Source organism: Eleginops maclovinus, chromosome 8 (assembly GCF_036324505.1).
Source record: "Eleginops maclovinus isolate JMC-PN-2008 ecotype Puerto Natales chromosome 8, JC_Emac_rtc_rv5, whole genome shotgun sequence".
Classification (NCBI taxonomy): domain Eukaryota; kingdom Metazoa; phylum Chordata; class Actinopteri; order Perciformes; family Eleginopidae; genus Eleginops; species Eleginops maclovinus.
In genome coordinates, this window is record NC_086356.1 from 14,910,403 (window position 1) to 14,934,360 (window position 23,958).

Below are 23,958 nucleotides of genomic sequence, written 5' to 3' on the forward strand. Positions count from 1 at the left end.
ATGAGAGGACAGTTTTCCATCGAGTGGATGGCCCAGAGCAGCCAGTCCTCAGGTACAGAGAGCCCAGCCTCTGGACCTGCTGCCTGGGGGACTCATTCAGAGAGTCTGCCAGGCTTTTACTGCAAACCGAAGTCCGAAAATGGACCCGAGCATCAAGAAACCAGAAACAAGGGCCTCAATTCAATCAGTCTACAGCACCAAACCTCTCACAATAATCAAGGTAAGATCAGTCCAGCTATGAGAAGTAATGTTTTTACATTTTGTGCCACTTCAACTTCTATACATTTTGGGGAAAAAAACGTTTGAAATACCCCCATACAAACCCAATATTCAGGTTATAAACATTAAAAAAGAAGCACTGTATAAACAGGTACAAATGTGTTGTTAAACATTTATCAAAATGCAAGGTTGGTCTGAAATTGTAACCAGCATATCATACAACTATTTTAACAGATTTCAGATCTTGTTTGTATAGAAACCAGGATTTAGATTTCTTAACAAATTAATAAATAAGGATCTATATGTGCTAACAACTGCATAAACATTACAAATGCAAGACTTTAACTTGTAATGTAACATTTCATATACATTGATATTGTACTGTATTTAAGTAAAAATCTTAGGTATTTGCACATTACTTAAGTATTTTCTTTCATGCTATTTTTTACTTCTACTCAACCCATTATTTTACAGCTTCAGGTACTTTACAAATTAGGATGTTTGCACACAAAACACATGAAGAATATTAGTATTAGTAGTTTTTACTGAAATTTGATCCAAATACTTCCATCAATGCATCAGTCTTAACATGATTTCTCCTTTATTTTCTCTGTGCAGTTACCGAGGAAGGCTTCAGCAGCGGAACAGAGGAGGAAACTTCCGGCTACGAAAGTGAAGGGGGTCGCTCCCTCTCCCCCTCAGCCCCCACTGACTGCACCTCCACCTCCCCAGCATCCCCTCCTTCAGGGAGGAGACCCCGTACGGCCTTCACAGCAGAGCAGATAAGCAGTCTGGAGAGGGCCTTCAAGAGAAACGCATATCTGGGAACACAAGACAAAGCCGAACTCTGCAAGAAGCTCAGCCTGTCTGACAAACAGGTAAAAATCGTTAGATGATATTTGAGACAACTTTTTCCAGGTTCTTAGGTCATGTCCTTGGTGTTTTATTTAAATGTATTTAGCATTATTTGTTTGCAATTTGTAGACTTTCACAGGACAAGTATGTTATAAGTTTATTACAGTATTTTAAGACTCAATACATAAATACAAATTGAAAATATACAAATATTCTCAAGGCACATGAGCTATCACAGCTAAATCATTGAAGAGACCTACTTGTAGTGCTTTTTAAAGAATATTATTGTACTTATTTGTTTTTAAATAATTTACTTCTGTTAGCTTCATTTTTTAAATGATATTATCTACCCACGATTGGAGAGAACTGTTTATTTTCTAAAGTGAAAACATTTTCTAATGAGACTCTTATTATTTTCTTCAGATCAGAAACTGGTTCCAGAACAGGCGAATGAAGCTGAAGAGGACGGTTCAGGATGCCCTGGCTCACGCCTGCCAGGCAAACGTCGCCTCTCAGTTCATGCATTACCCCGAGCTGCAGGCCTACAGACCGGGCCCTTACCCCAGATATCACTCGGCAGCAGCAGCACAGGACGTCCAAGCCGCTGCCTCCTACATCCATCCACACAGCCTGCAGTACAGCAGCCCTCTGCCCGGCGTCCCCTCTCTGCCCATGGACTCTTTCTACCAGTACAGCAGCCTCCCAGGTGTCATGCTGCCGTCTGCTACATCTCAAATAATGGGATCCTACTCAGCTTACCCTCAGTATTACTGATACTGAAGATGTGTAGCTATACTGTTATATTTAATAGTATATTTTGTCAGACAAAATTAAATTGTATTGATTTAGTTCAACTTATCCTAATAGGATCAATGCTAATAGAGATATAAGGAACATTGCAAAGGTAATGCTCTAAGGCTTGAATCATGATTTTACCAGGGAGTGTGCAATAATTTTTGATTTGTGTGTGTGTGTGTGTATAATATCTGCTTCCCACAGATGTATAGTTTGCATATATTTAAATTTGAATCTATGAAGTTGTTTTATTTGATTTGTGTTTGTTTTGTCATTGTGAAATCAGATTGCTAAAATAAAATCATTATTAAAACTTAAACATCATCTGATTTGTTTCATCCTAAACATACGGAAGAAAAATATAGTTAGGAAAAGGGGGCTGTATATACTTCTAAATGTTATTTACAGTTTTGTGATGTAGCTCTTATTTACCTCAGTACTGCAGCTTATAGGACTTGTACTTGATATGGGTGGTGAGAATCTCAACTCTTATTTTGTATGTATATATGTTTAATATTAAATAAAATGTATCTCCAAATTAATTATAAATATATATCTTTACATATAGAATTATAAAATGACGCAGAAACATTACATCTTTAATTTAATTCAGAAAAAAATGATAATGTAAAGATTGAAAAATATAATATATTTTATATAGCTATACTATATTTGTGCCTACTATTTTTGTTAAATAGTTCATCATATTAAATTATATAATTACCTACTTTAATTTCAAATTCTTTTCAACAGGCAAGTTTGGACCCACCATGTTTAAAAACACTAATATAATGCGCCCGAATGCACCCCCATTCAGTAAGTGATGCAAATCAAACACACCTATAGTGCTACGTCACCAGCAGGTGCATGATGGGTGTGGCTAACCTACATGCTAATTTATACAATGACGATGCCAATGGTTGGATTCTCCGTCGGGAATTCTGCAGTAACTTTAAACTTCAGAGAGGACTTCCTGGTGTTTGTTGACTGGGACAGAGGTTGTGTTGTTACTTATCGTTTTGGGAATAAAAAGCGAAGAAGTTGAATCTGGAGCAGAGTGGGGAGGACGAGGTGTATGAGACAGGATGAGGCTCGAGCATGTAAGTACAACGCAACAACCACCACACAGTTTTTTACTCACTTGCGTGAATTTGGTTCAACGTTTGAAACTGGGCATTGTATCGTATGTTAGACCACCTTAAATTGTATATGAATACCAGAATGGATATTCAGAATGTATTTAAATACCTGCCTCTGTCATGTGCCCATGCGCGTCGCCACAATAGTATTGGGACCCTTGAAAAAAAGTCGTTTGGACCCCCCCACATTTGCCATCAAAAACATGAGTGCATGACTGCTCTACTAGTCCAGCGTTCTTTCAATTGCTTCACAAACAAATCCGTTCCACTTTATCAGTAGGGGATTACCCATATCAACAGAAATCCACTCCGCGTTTGTTTTTTTAAACACACAGCAGCAGCAGCAGCAGCAGCATCACGCGCGCGGCACGATGCCTGATGCGCATATTCAAAACATTCACTGTTGAGAATCGGATCACGAGATGGACATACGGAATTTTTTTTCGAAGAAGAGGAAAGTAAGTCTGAGTTTTCCCTTGAGTGGCCAAACAGCTAAATTGCATTCTTCCATGGTCAAACACAGCCAGCTTTTCTAATAAGAATGTTAGCACCCTTATGAGACATTCTCTGTCTATATTAGCAATATAATAAGCATACTAGCTAGCAATAGGAGCAATATAATTAGCATACTAGCTAGCAATAGGAGCAATATAATTAGCATACTAGCTAGTCAGTCACAAAGATCCTTCAGCGCAGTGCCCACCCACTGCACGTTGGAATCAACCAAATATGAGCTAGATCAGCTATATATATATATATATATATATATATATATATATATACTTTGTTCAGCTACTAAAGCTTGGAGCAGAGGATGATGTTCTAAAGCGTTGGCTCAGTAAGCCCTGTAACCATTACACAAGTCCAGAAGTGCAGAATGAGATGCTAAATATTATGGGCAACTCCGTTGTGCGAAAAAATATCAAAGGAAATACATGAGGTGTCCACACTCATGTACTCCATCATAATTGATGGAGTACAAGATTTGTCTGGGAATGAACAAGAGGCCATATGCCTACGCTATGTAGATAGTGATTTGCTACCTCATGAGGACTTTGTAGGCCTCTATCAAGTCTCCTTAACAACAGGGAAAGAGTTGGCTCGGATGGCAACTGATGTCCTCCTTCGATTGAACCTGCCCTTATCCTGCCTTCGCGGGCAGAGCTATGATGGGGCAGCCAATATGGCAGGTGGCACTAAAGGCGTTCAGGCAGTCATAAAGGAAACACAGCCTCTTGCTCTCTACGTTCATTGTGGTCCTCATTGCATTAATCTGGTGACTCAGACAGCCTGTAGCACAAGCACTATTGTGTCTGATGCGCTGGATTTAGTCCACAAACTTGGCAACCTGTACCATCTATCTGGGAAATATAAGACAATATTTAAGGAGGTTGCCCAGTCGGAAGAAGGGAGTTTCAGAACTCTGAGGCCCCTCTGCCCCACACGATGGCTCATGAGGGTGGTAGCTATCCAGGCAGTTGTAGATCAATATGAAAAGATTTTGGTCAGTCTTGAGGAAATGGCATCTGGTTCCTCTGACACTTGCATAACTGCAAGGGGGCTTCTGGAGAGGTTTCAGAAGGGGCACATTTTGCTCAGCCTGATTATGACCCTTGAAGTTCTAAAAGAACTTGAATGTCTCAACCGCTCCCTTCAGAGCAAGACAATGAGTGTCTCAGGGATGCTGGCTGCGGTTGATTGTGTGAAAAACACAATTCAAGTAAAGAGATCTGATGAAACATTTCATCGTATATATACCAAGCCTGTGATATGATCCAGGAGTTGGACATTGAGGCTATCCAGACTCCTCATATCCGGAGACCCCCAAAGCGCTTCACAGGAAATGCACCTGCATTTAGACCTACTTCCCCTGAGGAGTTCTACAGAATAGAATTCTTTAAAATGTTGGATGGAGTTGAGGTCCAGTTGACAAAGCGCTTTGACCAGAGCAGCTTCCAAACACTCAACATACTGGAAAGGGTGTTAATAACTGGAAAGGTGGAGGATGTGGATGTGGTCAGTTCTTACCCAGAACTACACCAGCATTCTTTGGAGGTACAGCTGGCAATGTTCAAACTTCAGTATCCCTGCAGCACGGTCAGTGAAGTGGTGGATACCCTGAGAGCTATGCTGCCAGAGGTTCGAGGTTTGTTCACTCAAGTAGAAGTGTAGGTCAGGCTTCTTCTTGTTGTGCCATGCTCCTCAGCAGAAGCTGAGAGAAGTTTTAGTGCCTTGAGAAGGCTTAAGACGTGGCTGCACTCTTCAATGTCTCAAAAGCTTTGAACAATGTGACTGTTTGCCACATCCACCAGGAGCATCTTGACAAACTTGACTTAGGGGAGATTTGCCAGTCATTTGTGTCTGCAAATGACAAAAGAGGTCACACTTTTGGAGCCTTTGTATGATCTCTTACTTTTGTTCTAACTGTAAAAATCCTGCTGTAGGCATGATACAGATAATAGGGGAGAAATATGATTATAGGAGAAGATACAGAACATTTAATGAAAGGACAAAAAAAAGGGAAATCAACAATTTTGGGGAAAGGATGGAGATAGTAAAAGCAAGTCTTTAACAGGTTGTAAGGTTGTATTGAGTTATAGTTTTATGTTCTGCAGGGCACTGAAGAGGGCTAAGTTTGATTGTAATAGGCTCTGAGTAGACTAGGTACACATTTTATGTTTCCTCATAACTTTTTTTTCAAGAGATTTTTTGTTGCATGACATTAAAATAGGGCTATATGTTGCCTCAAATTTACCTCATTCTTTTCTAATTCACTCTTTGATTTTTTAAATCCTCATATTTTGCTCTCATTAAAAGAAAATAAAGTGCCAAAAAAGTTGTCAGTGTCAGTCCTCTGTGTATTACACCAAAACATAATAGTAGTCAGTAATTGCAGACCATGCCGGCTCCAAGGAAAAACAATGAAAGAGGGAGATCATTTTGAATGTAAAATGCACCAGAATGCGGGAAATTGAATCTACTTCTTTCAAAATTTTATGGGGGAGGACCCCCAGACCCCCCGCAAAAATGTCCCCCCCCACATTCAAAAAACTGCTGACGCCCTTGCATGTGCCAGATCATCATTACTACAGTGGACACGTAGGACACACTTTTTATTTTAATAGGATTTTAGTGCTAACTCTATACTATGTGAACATTGTTATGCAACTTAGTCCTGTGGTTAAAAGGTCTAGCTTCTCTTCACTGGCTTCCATGTCATGTGTCGTAATGACTTCAGATCAATGCAGCATTGTATTACTACGCAGGAAAAGTAGGACACACCTCTTTTTATTGCATTTATGCATTTAACAGGTATCATTATCCTCTAATGAGATGTAGATTAATATAATAATGTACTCCTTTATTCTTTTATATTTATACAACCCCTGCTCCAGATTAAGACCAAAGGGAGAATACTGTATTTTCCCCAGTTTCTGGGTGTTACATTCCCTGGATTCATGAGAAAAATCGGCTTATGGTTTTCCTGCTGCACAATTACTGAGAAATAGTGTTTTTGCATAGCTATCGTCTAAGATAAGGTAAGATAAGATGGAACTTTATTCAGCCCCAGGGGAAATTCAGGAGTTTAAAGCAGCAACAGGGTCAGAGTGAAAAACAGGACAGTACAGATTCACGCAAGAAAGAAAAAAAAAACCATAATACAAACATTTAAAATAAAAATGATGTAGTAACTGTTGAAACAAGATATCACAATAAAACGATGGTCATTTGAATGAACATATATACAAGTTTGGATTGTTAGGTATATTTACATATGTGTGCAGATGCGAGAGCAGGGTAAATTCTTGTACAAACCGTGCAGGTTGTTTTGCACCTTGAAGGACCTGATCCTCCTCAGGAAGAACAGCTTGATCTATCCTTTCCTGAAGAGAGCATCAGTGTTGTCACTACAGTCCAGTTTATTGTTGAGGTGCACTCCCAGGAACTTGTAGGTGTTCACCACCTCCACCTCCTCCCCCCTGATGGTGATGGGGGACCTAGAGACCTCTTCCTGCTCCTCCTGAAGTCCACCACCAGCTACTTAGTCTTGCTGATGTTGAGCTGGAAGTGGTTGTTGTCACTCCGGCCTACAAAGTGCTCCACCAGGGCCCTGTACTCCTCCTTGTTGTCATTTGTGATGCAGCTGACGATGGAGGAGTCATCTGAGAACTTTTGTTGGTGGCCTGAGCAGGAGTTGAGACGGAAGTTGGATCTGTAGAGGGTGAACAGGAATGGTGACGGCACAGTTCCTTCGGGGGACACTGAGGTCGAGTTTTTGGTAATATATCAGGGAATGTCAAGACTTGTTCTACTACTTTGACTTAATGACTTGAAATTCAATATTTGTAGGTAAATATTTGAAATACATTGTATTGAAATATATAAAAACAACTATATTTATTAAAATGTGTATTTTTTAAATACTAGCAACACTGTATCATGTCTAAATCTGGTTACTGACTATAGTACACTTTTTTTCTTCTTTTTTAAAAACTGTATCATGACCTTAATATTTCTACTGTAAAATCCTATCAACAAGACACAGGGCAAACAAACAGCTACAAAAAAAGACCTCTAGAGTAACAGTTATGGTTTGTGGCTGAAATCCAGCTGTGAGGAAATCCACCTGAATATTTACCTAATAGCCAAATGAAACAATGCTGCCCTCTGTGGACAGAGGTAGGTAATGCAAGGATACTGGAATATACAGCTCTGAAAGTAACTGAATACATTTCCTGAAGTACTGAACTTTATCTTGAGGTGCTTTTCCATAAGTATTTCCATATTATGTTACTTCTTTTCAATAAGATTTAAAACATGGTTACTTTGCAGATACAAATTAATAATACAAAATATAATCATGTGATCAATGATGACTACATTTCTGGCCATATGGAATAATTACCTTTACAAATAACCCTTTTTTCTTAAAAATGTGTTCTTCAAGAGATGTTATTCTCGGCACCATAAAAGAGACATAGAAAGTAGTGTGTGTATGCCTTGTTTTCTTCTTGAAATATTATAGATTAACTAAAATGTTGGTAAGTTCACAAGCTGTCTCAGATAAAGTATATTAAATAGTTCAAATATGTGTAACATTAAAGTGATTGACACATCATTGGATACATCATTTAGGTGTATAAAATATATGATTCTGAAATGGCACTTTTGTTAATACTAAATTTTGCTTTTGTTACTTGTAATTGATGCCAATGCTTTTACTTAAGAAAGATTTGTAATGCTGGAATTTAACTTTAACAAGTATTTCTAAACTTTGGGATTGACTTCTTCCACCAATAGCTTTTAAAATATAATGCATTATTACATACTTAACCACTCAACTGTATATTAAGTACTTTAAATTAGATCTGCCTCCCCAGTGAGATGGACTAATCATTCACGCATAGGTATTAATGATCAAGCAATTTAACATTTAATACAACACATGAAATTGCTTTTTTACAGGGTGAGCAATTGAACGTTTATTTAGCAGATAAACGTATTATGTAATTTACTTGTGAAATTTTGAATGGGAGACCTTTACTTGAAATTGAGTATTTGACACTCTACTTGTAATACGTTTACTCAGTATATCCTGCCACCACTGGCAATAACAGACAATCACAGAATAGTTTATTAGAAGTCGGTCAATAATATTTACTTGGAGTATGTCGACACATTTCACCAACATTGAAAACATATTTTTCATCATATTATGTCATAACAACAAAGAGATTTCACAACCAGATGGTGAGTGGATAAAAAAACAGAACGCAAACGGAACCTCAATCTGAACCAATGGCTAATACTGGATTTGACATATGGGCGTGACGGACAAAATCAACAAACCAATAGGAGAGCCGTAAACGCGGAAGTGGCAGATTGTTGGGCCAATTGGAAACCTCCCTGAAGTGCACCAACAATGAGCGTGGAGGCTGAGCGCAACCCAGAAAGCAGCTACGCAGGACGGAGGGGCAGAAGCCGAATGGTGGAGCTGAAGATGGCGGATGGCGACAGCGGGAGTGAGCGCGGTGGTAGCAGCGGGGGAGGAGGTGGAGGTGGCGGTGGTGGTGCGGGTGGAAGCGGCTTCCAGCACTTCCAGAGGGACCAGGAGACCCAGGAGCTGGCGTCCAAGCGCCTGGACATCCAGAACAAGCGCTTCTATCTGGACGTCAAGCAAAACAGCAAGGGCAGGTTCATAAAAATCGCCGAGGTAGGGGCCGGGGGCTCCAAGAGTCGCTTGACCCTCTCCCTGTCGGTGGCGGCGGAGTTCCGCGACTACCTCGGGGATTTCATCGAGCACTACGCCCAGCTTGGGCCTAGCAGTCCGGAGCAGATCGCCCAGGCCACCTCCGGGGAGGACGGCGGGCCCAGGCGAGCTCTGAAGAGCGAGTTTCTCGTCCGGGAAAACCGCAAGTACTACCTGGACTTGAAGGAGAACCAGCGGGGGAGGTTCCTGCGGATCCGGCAGACCGTGAACCGCGGACCTGGCTTTGGAGTCGGGGGGCCTGCGGGCGGCATGCTGTCCGGCCAGACCATAGCCCTTCCGGCCCAGGGGCTAATAGAGTTTAGAGACGCCCTTGCTAAGCTCATAGATGATTACGGGGGAGACGACGAGGAGCTGGCCGGGAGCATGGCTGCCGGGGGCTACAGCGAGCTCCCCGAGGGCACTTCCATCATGGTGGACTCCAAGAGGTTCTTTTTCGATGTCGGGTCCAACAAATACGGAGTGTTCCTGCGTGTGAGCGAGGTGAAGCCAAGCTACAGGAACTCTATCACCATCCCGTTCAAAGCCTGGAGCAAATTTGGAGGAGCGTTCAGCAAATACGCCGAGGAGATGAAGGAGATCCAGGAGAGGCAGAGGGATAAAATGTACGAAAGGAGAGACGAGTCTGAGGGAGACGACGTGGACGACGACTGATACAATTTAAAATAAAAACAGCTGTTAGTCAAGTTACATGACAGATCTGCAATTAAGGGGGTATTTTGAATAAAAGAGAAAAAGCAGAAATGACAAAGTGCATGACAATTCGTGCTGTAATAGCCTACTAAAGTTTTGTGGCGTAAAAAAAAAAAAAAAAGTACATGTTCAGGGAATTATTGGTGTATTATCCTAAGGTTTGAAGGGTTGGGGGTTGGAGTGATTGTGTGAATCTCTGAAAGTGAAAAAACAAGTGGACTAAATGTGTAAATGAGATCGTCTCATTGGAAAAAAAAAGAGTGCTTTATTGTAAAAAAAAAAGAGGAAAAAGAGAACCTACTAAAACCAGCAAATTGGTTTTTATAACTAAAAATAAAGCCAATAAATGCTTTCCTATTTGCAACATAGTTTATATTTAAAGAATGAGGAGTCAACCTGTTTAAGATGTTTTCCTTGCTCCGATTTAAGGAGAGAGAACTAGCATCCATTGTATTCCTGTTCCAGTCCAGGTCTCTCTGTAGTGGGCAGATTGTGGGATTTTTGCAAGTCAATCAGATGAACCTGAGAGGGATGTATAGAAAGCTAGCTGCCGGCACTTTGTGGATTTTTACTTTAGATACATCAGCAGCCGTCAAATAGCGCAGAAGCCTGCAGCATGCAGTCAAACGAAAAGATTACCCAAAATATTAGGGGGAAGTTACTGAAAGGATTATCTTTAAGCCCACACAACAAGGGCCTTGCAGACTAAACTAAAGTTTTGACTCCTGTAGTCAATTACAGTGCAGATCAGCAGGGTTTTATGTTATACATACAATCTTAGCAATATATTCAAGTTTAAATCATGTTGTTTAAAGTAAGATTGACTTTCCTCACACCAGAGCATCCCTGGTGTTTGAGAACGACAAGCCAACAAGTGGGGAGAGGACACTCTGTTGTTCCCCCTCCAAGGACTTTTATTGCTCGTTTTCTCCCACATGTCGTTACAAGGGTCCAAATATCCGGCATTCGGAGGGGGGCACTGCATCAGATTCAGCGAAAAGCTCCTCTGACCTTCCAGCTCTGCCGGACTGCAGAGCGTCAGCGATGAGTTTTCCCATCAGCCTCTCTGTCACGGTCAGAGCTAAACTGACAACCAGCCACAGGCCACTTTCTGACATAACTTTCAACATCTTCCAACACGTGAAGACCCTGGACAGAAACAAATTGATGGATGTTTTTCTTTTTTTTTTTTTTTTTCTTCTTTTCAAAAGAGAACTATATTGAAATGAGATTCTACTTATAGGAAAAAATATTACTGAACAAACCAGCAAAAGATATTTTGGAATACTTATAAAGGAAAATGTATTGTGTAAAGGAATTCCAAGTCTAAAAATAATAATAAAAAAGGTTAATTTCTTAAAACAAAGTTGTGACTGAAACCTCCAGATTATTTTCCTTTTCCTAGAGTGAAAGTATAAGACTTCCTTAATTAAAAATATATATAAATGCAATGCCTGATCTTGTGATTGTATATTTTCAAATCCCCGTTTCCTTCAGATATAATCTGTGAGTTCTGCATTTTAAGGCAGTGGGTTATTCTTGTTTTGAGTATTTTCGTGACTAAGGGATGAATCCTTTGGTCTTTAAAATGTCATTGAGCTTGCTTATGGTATCCTCTAGCATTCCAACACTGAAAAGTATTCAGGTTATAATGATTTTAAATATTACAAAAAGTCAGAAAATCCTTACGTTGGAATCTTTAGAACATTATTCACCGTCTACTTTCAAACGGCATCAGTTTATCTAGTCTGATTTTTATTTTTATACTTAATGTCATCATATTGTGTCGTACTGGAATAAAGTAGTGTGATTCACTGGAACATGGAAATCCTTACTGGGAAATCCAAACGTATCAAATCCACTGCAGGATTAAAGTGCTCTCACCTCAGTGTGAGGATTTAAAGACTAACCACATATTGAATTGGTTTGATGCTGCAACTAACGATTATCTTCATTATTGATAATGTCAAAGCAGGGAAAATGCCCAGTGCAATTTTCTTAAACCTGGAATAGTCTTTAAATGTCATGTTTTGTCGGACCCACTGTTCAAAACCAAAAGATAATACACTCGCAATCTAAGAAGACAAGTAAATATTCACACCTGAGAGAGGAGCCAGGAAACCTTTGTCATTTGTTTAAAAAGAAATACTCAAGCGTTACAGAAACTATCATTGTTGCAAAGGCATTTTCTGTGAATCCACACTTTTGACATTACTTTGAGGACAGAGGTGTTATATTCTCAGCCGTATCGGTTTTTATTACCTCGTAGTAGTCGTTTACAAGTGGAGTCAATGCTGCTCATTATTTCATAACTGTATGAATCTTAATTTGAAAATGGAATAACTATTTAGAGTATTTACATTGGTTAGAGGATAGAAATGCTTTAGTTTTCGTTACTACTTTATGACATTTTATATACGTTAACGATAAAATAAATAAACTCTTCCCCTCATAATATTTTAAGAAAAATGTTAAACTGTTAGCTGATATCCACTTTTCAACTGGGAATAGTCACTCTGTTTCTGCCAGATGAGTGATCAGATATTTTAACTTGATTAAAGAAGCAGAAGCTGTTGTGAGTAAATTGCAATTAAGTAAAAATAGAGAACTATTAGCAACAGTATATACTGACATTAATAAAAGTACTCATGCAGAAGGATAAAATATATATTATGTTGGTTTCAAATTATTTATGCGTTATCTTTATTACTCAGATATTGCAGCTAGTAATAATATAACTTATTTTGTCAAGTCAGAAAATAATCTGCAAAATTGATCGTTGCAGCCCTAATTGGAATTCTGCTGTGGTTTAAACAGGCATCGTTTTCCAGTGTATGCAGAGTATGAAGAGCATTTGCTTTACAGTTGATCTAGACACACACACACACACACACACACACACACACACACACACACACACACACACACACACACACACACATGCACTCACAGAGTTTAGCATGAAGCAGCAGCTGTCTCTAAAGTCTCTAAAGACTGTCAGCAGGAAGCGGATCCACACAACGAGAGCTTGTTCTAACATCAAGTGTCAAATCAGAAGGATGTGCTTGGTTAGGCCTGGTCGTCCTGCTGTATATAACCACCTCTTTTTTCCCTGAAAATGAGATGAACATGTTGTGTGAAAACATACAGATCAACTTGTCTCCTGACTCTGGTGTGAGGAGCAGAAAAGGGGGGTGAAGCAGAACGTTCACGTTTAGGGTAACGTGATCTTGCTCCACTTGCTGATCTCCTGTTGTTGCTACTTCTTCTCTGCTCGGACCTTTTCTCCTCACCTCCCCCCTCGTTGCCCACTCAGTAGTTCAGTAAATTGGCAGCTGCTAGGCACTCATGTGTGCGCTGTGAGGGTGTGCTGACAGGACATACTGGCTATTTTAATGTGGGAGGCCTCTGCAGACTTGACATTCCTGGTCAAGGAGTCAGCTGTGCCATTAGGACCTCATTGCCCGGGGGCAGCGGCGTACAACAGTGTGATTGTGCTGCTCACATGTGGTACACACAAGATCCTGCTCTATGTGCAGGCAGGTACCACTTATTTAGAGCTGTTTTATTAATGGAAGTAAGCCATGTGCCTATTTTCTACTCTTAAACCTTAAAGAGGTCAGTTTGTTAATGAAAATAGCTTGTTATTCAGCCCCTTATTGATTTTATTTTCTCATTCAAGCTGCAACATGTGAGTATGTCTACTCAAGTATTGCACTTAAGTACAATTTTGAGTTAATTCAAAGAGAATACTGTACTTTGGATGTCAATCAGGCTGTACGCTTTTTTTAGGGCTGTTCTTTCACATTTTGGAAAATTGTCCAGTTTCGCTATTCGCAGTTCCTATTTGCAGTGTTCACATAGAAGTAAGGACAACTATCACTATGGTGCGGAAAACTTGAAAAAAACAAAACAAAGATGATTCATTTAATTACATTTATTTGCAGAAGGACATTAGAGTTGATACATCCTCGGTCAGTGTTATTCTGAATGTAAAATTATGGGTGTTCATGTCCCCGTGTTCTGATTTGAGTTATGGATCCTCTTCTGTGTTGGCCCCACAGCTCAAAAACCACTATTGCAGTATCAAATATTTGAAACAAAGCAGAAACTCAATTTAATCCATTCAAATAATGTCATGCATGTAATATTTCCTTTTCCTGCTTCATAGATATCATGTAGCAACCATAAACTTTGTTATCAATGGTTCGTTTAGGTGGCTGAATTTCACAGCTTGTTATCGTGCCCACGAAAGTTGGCAACATTTTCCTTCTCTGACTGACACCTGGATGAAACCAGCCTCTGTCTCATACAGTTGTTAAAATATACAGGTAGACACTAAAATAATAATCACTTAAAATAGGAACATTATATACAAAAAATGTCATGTTTGAACTAAACAACACAAAAGATAGAAACAATTCATGTCATGTTCTTGGAAATGATAATGCGGCAAAATGACTTTAGGAGGCACTCGACACACATCCATTAATAAGGCCTTCTGTGCATATTCACACCGATGCACTGCATGTAATGTCGACAAGACGACTTCATTCCCCAGAGCTCCCGAGGGGAGAGGCCGGCTCCTCTCGATCCTTAATGAGAGCATCAGCAAAGGGGCGAGCAAATCCTCTTCATTGGCTGCTGCTGTAGCTAAAAGCACATGAAAATAGATTGTGTATAAAAAGACTTGCAGCATAATATCGACAGATGTGGTCTTTGTGAGTATGAGTATAAATATGTAACAGTGCAGTGACTCACAGTGAAATTGTTTCAGTCTTTTGTCTGAAGTCCAAGGTATTTGCACAAAACATATAAATATAGCCAGCCTTTGTATTATGGTATTTCACTGGTTTCCATTCAACTCTGACTCCAGATGACTTGCAGTGAGTAGTAGGTTAGTTAATGTTCCTAAGAAATGTATTTTATTTGTCTTAAATCTCCACCACTCTCTGAATCAATATTGGCTAATCAGACCACTACTTTATTTATGACTGAAATATCTCAACAACCAGGACTATTTGATGGATGTGTAAGAAACTTGTATTACTGGTATTATCAGCTAAATGTACTTCAGAATTACTTGTGCTGCAGTAAAATGTCTCCATCGACGTTTATAGGTTTGTTTCTGACATGATTAGATTTTTAATACTGATTAATCTGGTTTAAAGGAAGTATTTTAATGTTGTAGCTGCTCGAGGTGGAGCTACTTTTAGGTACTTTTTAATACAGGTATATAGTATAGTCCTGTAGTTCCCAAGCTAGGGGTCGGTCCCCTCCAAAGAGTCACCAGATAAATCTGAGGGGTCACAAGTGACAAAGTTCTGCTTGGAAAGTTAATATCTTTTGTCTTTTTTCTTTATTAATGTTAGAGGTAAATATAAATATCTCTTTGGTGGAACTGATACATTATCCAAAACATGATAATACCTAATTCAGTGAATTCAAGATGCAGACGGTGCAGTGGAGCAGTAGTATAGCAAAAACCAAACGACTTGAGTAAAGTAGAAGTACCTCAAATATGTACTTAAGTGTAGTACTTTGTTAAATAAACATAGTTAGGTTCCACCAATTTAAAAGTCTCACCTTGTAATCAGTCAGTCAGTTAAGAGTTTCAGGATGTGCAACATAAAGTCCAATTTAGGAGGGAATAATTGTAGCTTCTCTTATGCCCCATGCATATGAGATACCCATAATAAGCTTTCATTTTTTGAATCCAAGCCATTATAAATCTTCAACCGATCCATTATTACTTTGCCATGTCTCCATGAATACTCCTCCACTGTAAAGCTCCATGTCCCTGATGACCTCCTAACACCACTTTCATCCCACACTCACCTCCCGGGCAGCGCAGCAGTAATGTGTGCAAGCATGCACATGTGAACAGTGGGACTAATGCAGCCTGTGAGCAATGTAATACCTCACCAGGCAGTGTGCCAAATCAAGATGGGATTATGCCACATGCTCCCAGCAGTCCATTACTATCACGCTAGGATCAGTCAGATCCAACCCGCTGTGTGTGTGTCCTGCCCTCAAGCTGTGGTAGAAGTACTCAAATCCTATACCTAAGGGAAAGTAGCAATACGGCAATGTAAAAAATTATCACTAAAGTCATGCATTGAAAATATTGCTGAAGTAAAATGCATAATTCATTTAATATAATACATAATATATATTACTGTTATTCCTTATGTGAACTGTCTAAGTACCATTTTAAGGTTGTTAGTAAAAAAGAGTATTACTTGCATGGATAGAGAAGGAGAGTGTGCAGAGAGGGAGAATGATATAGGAAGGGAAAGTGGCCAAAATGCGGGTTTGGGTTGTGGGAGTTAGGAGAGAAAGTGAAGAAGGGAGGGGAGGGAGAGGTGCACGAGATGTTTGTAGGAAACAGGGACAGCGGCAGGGAGGGATTCTACGTTAGCGAGAGGAAGCATGATCCTGCTGTGAGGCCGGGCTGCTGGGGCTATATTTAGCTTCTGTTGCCATGTGCCGGGAATGTGCATGGCAGAGGGAGACACACACACACACACAATCACATGCCCGCACATACTCCTGCACATGTGAGTGTGTGTGCAGTTTGAGGGATGCCATGTTTTTGTTTGAAGTCATTTTTGTTGGCCCACACTTAAATGAATGTTTCCCTTTCGCTCACACATTCTGACACATGATTTCTACATTGTAGGGAATCACTAAAACGGGATATTTGAGTGCTGCACGTGTCTGTAAATCAGAAAAGATGAATTTATTTGACCTCAAAACAGGTTGATAGAGGTGATCTTGAAGATATATCCTGTGTGTTTTGGTCAGCAGTGAGAATAGAATATGAAGAGCTGCATGATTTCTTGAATCTTTCCTCCAGCTCGTGACCGTTTTGCCCCTTTTAAAGTTAAATGCACATCATTTCATAATCAGCTTTACGCACCCACGATGCATTGCACAGCTACAGAGCGGAGCTGAGCATCTCTCATTGGTGCTGCAGTCGAGTCGAGACAGTCCAAGGTGTCGCCATGCAAACCCAAGCAGGCAGTACCAATGAAAAGCAGTCGACTTCCTCCCAACTGCCTCTGATTGGCTGAGTTTCTTTAAGTCTCCTTTTGTGAAGAATAAGAGCTGATTGACATTTAATTTGAGGAGAGCTGTGAAGTTCAGATTATAGGCGGTTATGGATGTTCGTCTGTTATGGTGTGTTCTGTGAGACCTACAGAGGACATCATTGTCGTACAGTATGTCACTAGATGTTATTATAGTTAAAGAAAGAGGTGAACCCTGTTGTGTACCACTGTAAAATAAAAAGGAAGAAAAAATGTGCGTGGGTGATTTAAAAAAGAGGTCAACAAAACAGACCGTCATTTTCTCTGTGATACGGTAAGGAAGCCTATGACCGTGAAAAGCCCCCTCTAAGGTGAGTTTGTTTTGGGGACAAGACTAGCCAATCAAATGTTTCTACCTTGCTTGTCAGCACCATAAATATATGTTAGATTTATTATTATGTACATAATGTATCCATATACGTTATATATTGTCATGGCTGTAGCAGTAGCAACTCTCTGCTGTGAACTCATCAGACTTATTATTTTATTATATGTGCGATTTAACCCTTGGATCCACATTCATGGTATAAGCAATGCCACAGTCCCTCCCTCTATCATTTCATCAAACAGTTCATTACACACTGGGTTCATCAGGTGTATTCAGCATATTTTAATATAAGTTTTCCTTTTTTGAAAATGTGTTAAAAGATTTCAAATACCTCTTACGCAAAAACATAGTTAATATTTAACCCCTCAAGATGAAATCGGCTGTATAATTGACTATTTTCTTAATGTTTTTTACTTTTAGACACTTCATCTAGTTTTAAAAAATGAGTTCATTTGTCCCTTCTGGGCTACTGTAGAAACATAGAAGTTCAACACGGAGAGTTCTCTTGGGAAGGCCTGCTCCCTATGTTGACTTATCTCTTTGACTTCAAAATGTTTTATTTAAAAAAATTATTTTACATATTTTTTAGAAGGAATGGAGACCCATGCATCTGTGAGTTGTTTACATTGATGTGTAGTCTGTTCCAAAATTCAAATTGATCAGGCTTAGGATGGTATTTGTTGGTTACAACATAAAATGATGGCACATGGCCAAGAACTGGGAAACACTTCATTATTTATTCATGTTAAATACATGATTTGCAAAAATGAGGACAGCATGTGGCTCATGTCCTTTATGTAAATAAAAAATGAATCAAAACTGAAATACATAAACACTTTAGCTACACAGACAAAAACAACACCAATTTAATTCTATGCTACTACGCTTTTAGCTGGTTTTACATGCTTAAATATGTTTTAACAAAGCACAAAAAATATATATTTACATTTCTAGATAGAGATATGAAGTAAATGAACAACAACAAATAAACTGTTGTTTGGAGAAATATCCTTTTATAACTTTCTCTACCGACGGAGATGAATTAAATGTGTACGAAAAAAGTTTCGGTAAGTTAAAATATAATATATATAATAAGTCAAACTATCTTTAATGGTTTAGAAGTCATCAATCAGGAGGAGGGAATATTACAGACGAATGCTCCATCTAGTGGCGAAGCAGAATACAAAATATGAATCTCAAGATCATTCTGTTAAGACAAGAGGACAGCAGCAATACTAGTTGTTTACTTTGAAGCAGGTGAGACGTGTGTGAGTGTCTTGTTGACACATCTCCAGAGGCTTGTTTTCTTCCTTGACGGAGGTGCTGATAAACCACGTGCGATACTTCACGGACTCAAACGAGTTAAGAGAAACTCCAACGGTTCTCTTGAAGAACAGAAAGCGGTCCATGTCTGCGTCGCCGCTGATCCTTTTTAAATCCCCCTCATCGCATCTCTGCCATAAGAAAGGAGAATAGAAAATGCCTCATTAAGTCATGGATGTATGGAAACACAATTGTAATTAAAGACAGGTATTCATGATTAAAAAAAAGAAGAAAGAAATTGCTCTTGGTAAGTGAACACCTTAAATTAATAAATCAGGTGTGTGAGATATGAAGTAAAAACGATTAGCTCATTAGTCAATATTAAGAGATGCAAGATGACAATATGAAAAAAAATTAAGTAATAATTATAAGCTATTAAAAAGTGAAATGTATTAAACCATCAGAATGTTGAAGTGGTACACTGTCAGCATAAAAAGGTGTGTGTGTGTGTGTGTGTGTGTGTGTGTGTGTGTGTGTGTGTGTGTGTGTGTGTGTGTGTGTGTGTGTGTGTGTGTGTGTGTGTGTGTGTGTGTGTGTGTGTGTGTGTGTGTGTGTGTGTGTGTGTGTGTGTGTGTGTGTGTGTGTGTGTGTGTGTGTGTGTGTGTGTGTGTGTGTGTGTGTGAGAGAGATTATCTTACCTCCAAAAGCAACGTAACTGTGTCACCTTCCATAGAGCAGGACATGTGCAAGTCTCTACTGATGGACAGGCAGACTGTCAGACCTTCGCCATCTGAGGCGCAGGCAGTGATGTACTTGTACATTTGGAAATTTACTGGCAAAAAATAAACAATACAACTTTAATGTTTATTTAAAGACATTGCAGTGTCAAATGACATTAGTTGCTTTCACTATGGAATAAGGTTAATAATTGCTTAGTCTCTTAGTAATAACAAGGTCTTAAAGTCCTGAATTCAAAATTGAAAAAAGTGCATCTTCATGTTGTGGTTTCCTTAATGTGTATCCAGTTTTAGCTTATTTGGTAGATGTGATGCTCAGAACTGCATCATATACTATATGATACATATGGTACATTTATGTTTTTCTTAATGTAAACAACTATATGTGTCAAATTGAACTGTAAGGTGTAGTGGAGTAGCAGTATAAAGTTGGACAACATTGTTAATGCTAAAGTAATACTTTCAATACCTTTGCGTTCACCGTGACCTCCTTGCAGAGTGATGGCCTGCAGTTTTAACTCATCTGATCCGCAGACAACATTTTTTTGTTCATGGTCACACAGGGTGCATTCCGTTGCACTGTGAAGCCGCTGAAATATTGTTTTCACTTGTGTGGAAGGGCTGTGGATCATATTGATGGTTGTTTCTGTAAAGAGATGTTAGCAGTTATCAGAAAAGGAGCTGCAAAATAAGATATGGTGTCTTTGTGGGTCATAGTGGTCATGATGGCTTAGCCTTTATTCAAACTTTTTGCAAAAACTAAGGCGCAATACTAATTAGTTCACAGGCTTTCAACTAACCACCACCACTTTCAGTTCTAAAAACTTTTTTTCATATTTACAAGCGGAAGTTTTGACCCCAAACAACACCACCTGCACTAGTATATAGCAGTGTATGAGTTACACAATACAATATGATCCAGGAAGTCTAGTTTAGGTGACGGATTAATGAGTTTAAAGGTTTATCAGATACCAAAACACTGCAAGGGTTTGCAGGGGGGTGGCAGAAGTATTCAGAGGATTTATGTAAACACATTTACTAATTCCGTACTGGGAAATACTCAACTACAAATAAAAACCCTGTATTCAAAACCTTACGTTTATAAGGATAAAAGCTTTTGAATGAGTTGTTTTTATATTTGCTAACAAAGCCCGGATGTTTGTATTTGACTAATGATAACGTTTAATGATGTGAATACTGTTGTTACCCACCGGTCACTAGGCAGTCCATGATGGCGCTGCAGAGCTTTTCCTCGCTGAGCCCCCGGCCACAGTGCTTCAGAGACTTCCTCTTCCTGTTCGACGCCAGCACCAGGTTAGCAAAATGCCGCAGGTTTTTTGGGTTCCTGGAAACAACCAGATCCAGTCCCTCGTCAATTCTGAAAATCTCATCTTGAACATCCTGCACACATACAGAGAGAATAGAAACCATCCCAAACAGAGTCAGTCAAACAGAGTCAAATATTGTAAAATAATATAAATTGCATAGTTAAATGAGAGTTGCAGCTCAAACATAAGCAGGCTTTCATTCATGGATTTTCACTTACATGTATTTTATAGGCATCCCACTTTTACACAAACACAGCATTTGAACCAATATATATACTGAGCCATGATGTATAATCCCTATTCCTAATCCCTATTCATATACTAGTTTGAACAAGTGTTATGTGTCTCCAAAATCAGATATAGGTTATTTTTCTAGTGGATTGTGTCACACCTGTTTTAAGGATTCACATTTTTGCAGTTGAATTAATATGATATTAATAATTGAAATTATTATAAAAGACGTATATAGTGATATACTCATAAAGTACATATACCAATATTCTCATCCTTATAATATCAGAGACATATAAACGTGAGAACACTTGTTAGTTGCCATCAAAAATGTATATCAAAACAAGTAAAAATATATGAATATAAGTCAATTATGGCTTTTTGTGGTAAAATAATAATCTTACCGTCATGTTAAAGCAGCAGTGCTCAACTCCTTGGTCCTTTAAATCATGAGGACTGAAATGCAAAACAGAACGATTTACTAATGAAAATGATATTTAATTAAAATATAATGATGTCAATGCACAGCTAGAAAGGCTTACGTTATTTACACAGAGAGCATTTTCATTTGGTACTTAATGACATACATTATAGTCATTCTTTTAATCAAGTCCTATTTCCAGTGGTGGAAGATGTATTCACGTTATTTACTTAGAAAAAGATATAATCTCACTGTGTAAATATTCCATTACAAGTAAAAGTCCTTCATTTAAAACCATACTGTAAGAACTGCACATGCATTGGTGTGTATATTGCATTTGACTGCTGTGGTTTTGTTATTTTGAACTCTTCTCCAGAATGTGAACAAAATGCTGTAAGTAAGAAGTGAAACACAGTGTCAGCCAGGCTGGAGCTGTTCCCTTTTTAAAAGTCGCATTGTTTGTTTTAAGGAACTCCTGCTTATTTTAACACAGATCTCTTGCTCTAAGCTCCCATAACACATTTGGTATCTTTAAAGTCATAAGTTTGCTTTGTAATCTTGATATTTCAAACATTTAGGCACCAACAACTCACCTGTCTAATGCTTCGGACAGATCAAAGTTGGACATTGTCTTGATGTAAAATCTTGAAAAAGGATAAAATATGAAAAGTAACAGATTTCACTGAAGCGTCGAGATGATAGCCTCGTCACACCTGCTGAATGAAGGTTTGTGAATTAGAGTGTCTGACTGAGCGCCTCTTTTGTTATGCATCTCAGCTTCCTGGTTGTGGCTCAACCCTCCAACTTCTGCCATGACAACATCAAAAGTCCCACACCAAAAAAATACACCTCACAGACACTATTGTGTCATTATGATACTATTAGTAAAATGTATAAACTATTTAGATGCAACAAGACAAATGTATTGAAAATGTTTGTACCCTGTAAGATGATATAATACATCCCCAATTCTTGCCTTATCGGGCACTTTCTAGAGACCATGAAAATGGATTTTGTTTGCCTTTATGATGGTTTTAGCAGCTGAAGCTTTCTAGATAAATACCTAAACAAAAATAAACCACGTCAATGGTTAGGCTTCATCTAGCTTTGCATGCAAAAATGCATCTTATTCATTTATTTAAATGATGCCAGTAAGTCTGTACAGCAGGTGCACTTGGGGCTCCAGCCAAATTAATGCAGGGTCACTGTCAGGCCCTCTGCCTCTGCCTAGCCTGGAGTCTCTCCTCCCTCTCCCCTCTGTGTGTATTTGTTTTTGTGTCTCTGCTTGATTGAGCTTGACTTGAATGGGATCTGGTGTGTATGTGTCAGGTTCCAAGCTGTTGTTAATCCCAATCAGCTGGGCTCATTTTCAGATTCAAATTTGTATTTTATTCAAAAAGCTCTTTTTTTCTCAAACTGCCTGTGCTGCAGCACCTCTTTTCACCCTCTGTTTGAAACCAGAGCCCAGTCTGGTGTGATTGGGTAGCTGGCCGGCTCTGTTGTGATTGGTTAATCGCTTAGAGATGTCCCGACCCCCAGCCTATATTATACATTGTAAGTGTTTTCCCCTCCCCATTGAAATCGGGACCGCTGACTCTGTTAACTTCGTTTAACTGTCTTCTCTGCGTTTTTGTGACCAGTTATTATTATTATTGTATTGGAGCGCTAGTAAATAGAAGAATGAGTGTTACATAGTGATGTAATAGAGGTGTTTCAGCATTTTCAGGGAATGTATGGGAGAAAAATGTCTCTGAAGGGAACTTTTAAGCCATTGCAGATCATTTACATGCTCAAAAACCTACACAACACACTACAGGAAAGGGGAAACTCCAAAAGCATTTTATTATCACATTCAATGTTAAGATACAGTATGTACCAATTCAATACACTTGTCCTTCACTTAAGGTTTAATCCAAACACATCATACAGTACAGTGTATACAGTATATGTGAAATCCTGCTTAGGTATGACTTATTTGTTTTACTTAAACTAGACTTCCTGATTCTCATTTCATTCTGTAAGTCTCTGTGGCACACTGCTGTGTGAGCTCATTGGTTTCTGATGGATACCTTCCAGTAAAGATGAGCTAATTTGACCCAGAAAAAAAAACCCCCACTGCTCCCTATCCACTGAGGGGGAAACTAGTTGGTAGTATAGAAGTAGGTGGTGTGGTACCGGTCGATTTGAGGCTTTTTCAACTTTCACTAATCTTTATGATGGCATTGCGGTCTCAAATATGGCGTCTCAGATTTCCCTTACCATCGCTTCTTTGAAGTTCAAATGTCAAGTTTTCAGATAAATGTTTGTGGTTATCTGAAAAGAAGACGACAGCTGCTATCAATCTCCGTGTGTTAGGAAGTGGTTCTGGTTGTTTAAAAGATACACACAAACTGAAAACACATGAAAGAGAAGCAATACCTTCCAGATCTGGTTTCTCAAAAGTTGTAAGACAGTGACCAAAACTAGCACTTAATGGCTTGTGACCTGTACAGATTTTTTCAACGGACCAGCTCTTGGTTCCTTACAGCTTATCCTTTTGATTGTTTATGTTGATTTGTTTGGGGAAGTGGTGGCGAAGTACGTAGGGGCT

At 39.0% G+C, this 23,958-nt stretch overlaps 3 protein-coding genes across 3 annotated transcripts; 2 read left to right on the forward strand and 1 right to left on the reverse strand.

The window, feature by feature from the left end:
* On the forward strand, positions 1 to 1,848 carry ved (ventrally expressed dharma/bozozok antagonist). Its single transcript, XM_063889038.1, has 3 exons — positions 1 to 220; positions 838 to 1,097; positions 1,498 to 1,848. The coding sequence occupies exons 1-3, from the start codon at positions 1 to 3 to the stop codon at positions 1,846 to 1,848; spliced, it is 831 nt and encodes a 276-aa protein (XP_063745108.1).
* A 7,068-nt stretch (positions 1,849 to 8,916) lies between these two features.
* purbb (purine-rich element binding protein Bb) lies at positions 8,917 to 11,420 on the forward strand. The gene has a single exon (XM_063889555.1). It carries the CDS (start codon positions 8,932 to 8,934, stop codon positions 9,928 to 9,930), a length of 999 nt encoding a protein of 332 aa, XP_063745625.1. The 5' UTR covers positions 8,917 to 8,931; the 3' UTR covers positions 9,931 to 11,420.
* Positions 11,421 to 18,106: 6,686 nt separating this feature from the next.
* Positions 18,107 to 22,092, reverse strand: il1b (interleukin 1, beta). Its single transcript, XM_063889905.1, has 6 exons — positions 21,962 to 22,092; positions 21,352 to 21,403; positions 20,600 to 20,789; positions 19,858 to 20,034; positions 19,350 to 19,483; positions 18,107 to 18,842 (listed from the first exon to the last, which is right to left on the reverse strand). The coding sequence occupies exons 1-6, from the start codon at positions 21,994 to 21,996 to the stop codon at positions 18,624 to 18,626; spliced, it is 807 nt and encodes a 268-aa protein (XP_063745975.1). The 5' UTR covers positions 21,997 to 22,092; the 3' UTR covers positions 18,107 to 18,623.
* Between the last annotated feature and the right edge of the window lie 1,866 nt (positions 22,093 to 23,958).

What these genes read in the sequence shown, in the direction of transcription:
- purbb (XM_063889555.1), top strand. Translation starts at nt 8,932, where the DNA reads ATGAGCGTGGAGGCTGAGCGCAACCCAGAAAGCAGCTACGCAGGACGG.
- ved (XM_063889038.1), top strand. Translation starts at nt 1, where the DNA reads ATGAGAGGACAGTTTTCCATCGAGTGGATGGCCCAGAGCAGCCAGTCC. An exon ending in AACCTCTCACAATAATCAAG is followed by an intron (nt 221 to 837) that starts GTAAGATCAGTC and finishes TTCTCTGTGCAG; the next exon opens with TTACCGAGGAAGGCTTCAGC. An exon ending in TCAGCCTGTCTGACAAACAG is followed by an intron (nt 1,098 to 1,497) that starts GTAAAAATCGTT and finishes TATTTTCTTCAG; the next exon opens with ATCAGAAACTGGTTCCAGAA.
- il1b (XM_063889905.1), bottom strand. Translation starts at nt 21,996, where the DNA reads ATGTCCAACTTTGATCTGTCCGAAGCATTAGACAG. An exon ending in CTGTCCGAAGCATTAGACAG is followed by an intron (nt 21,404 to 21,961) that starts GTGAGTTGTTGG and finishes TTTGCATTTCAG; the next exon opens with TCCTCATGATTTAAAGGACC. An exon ending in CATGGACTGCCTAGTGACCG is followed by an intron (nt 20,035 to 20,599) that starts GTGGGTAACAAC and finishes ATCTCTTTACAG; the next exon opens with AAACAACCATCAATATGATC.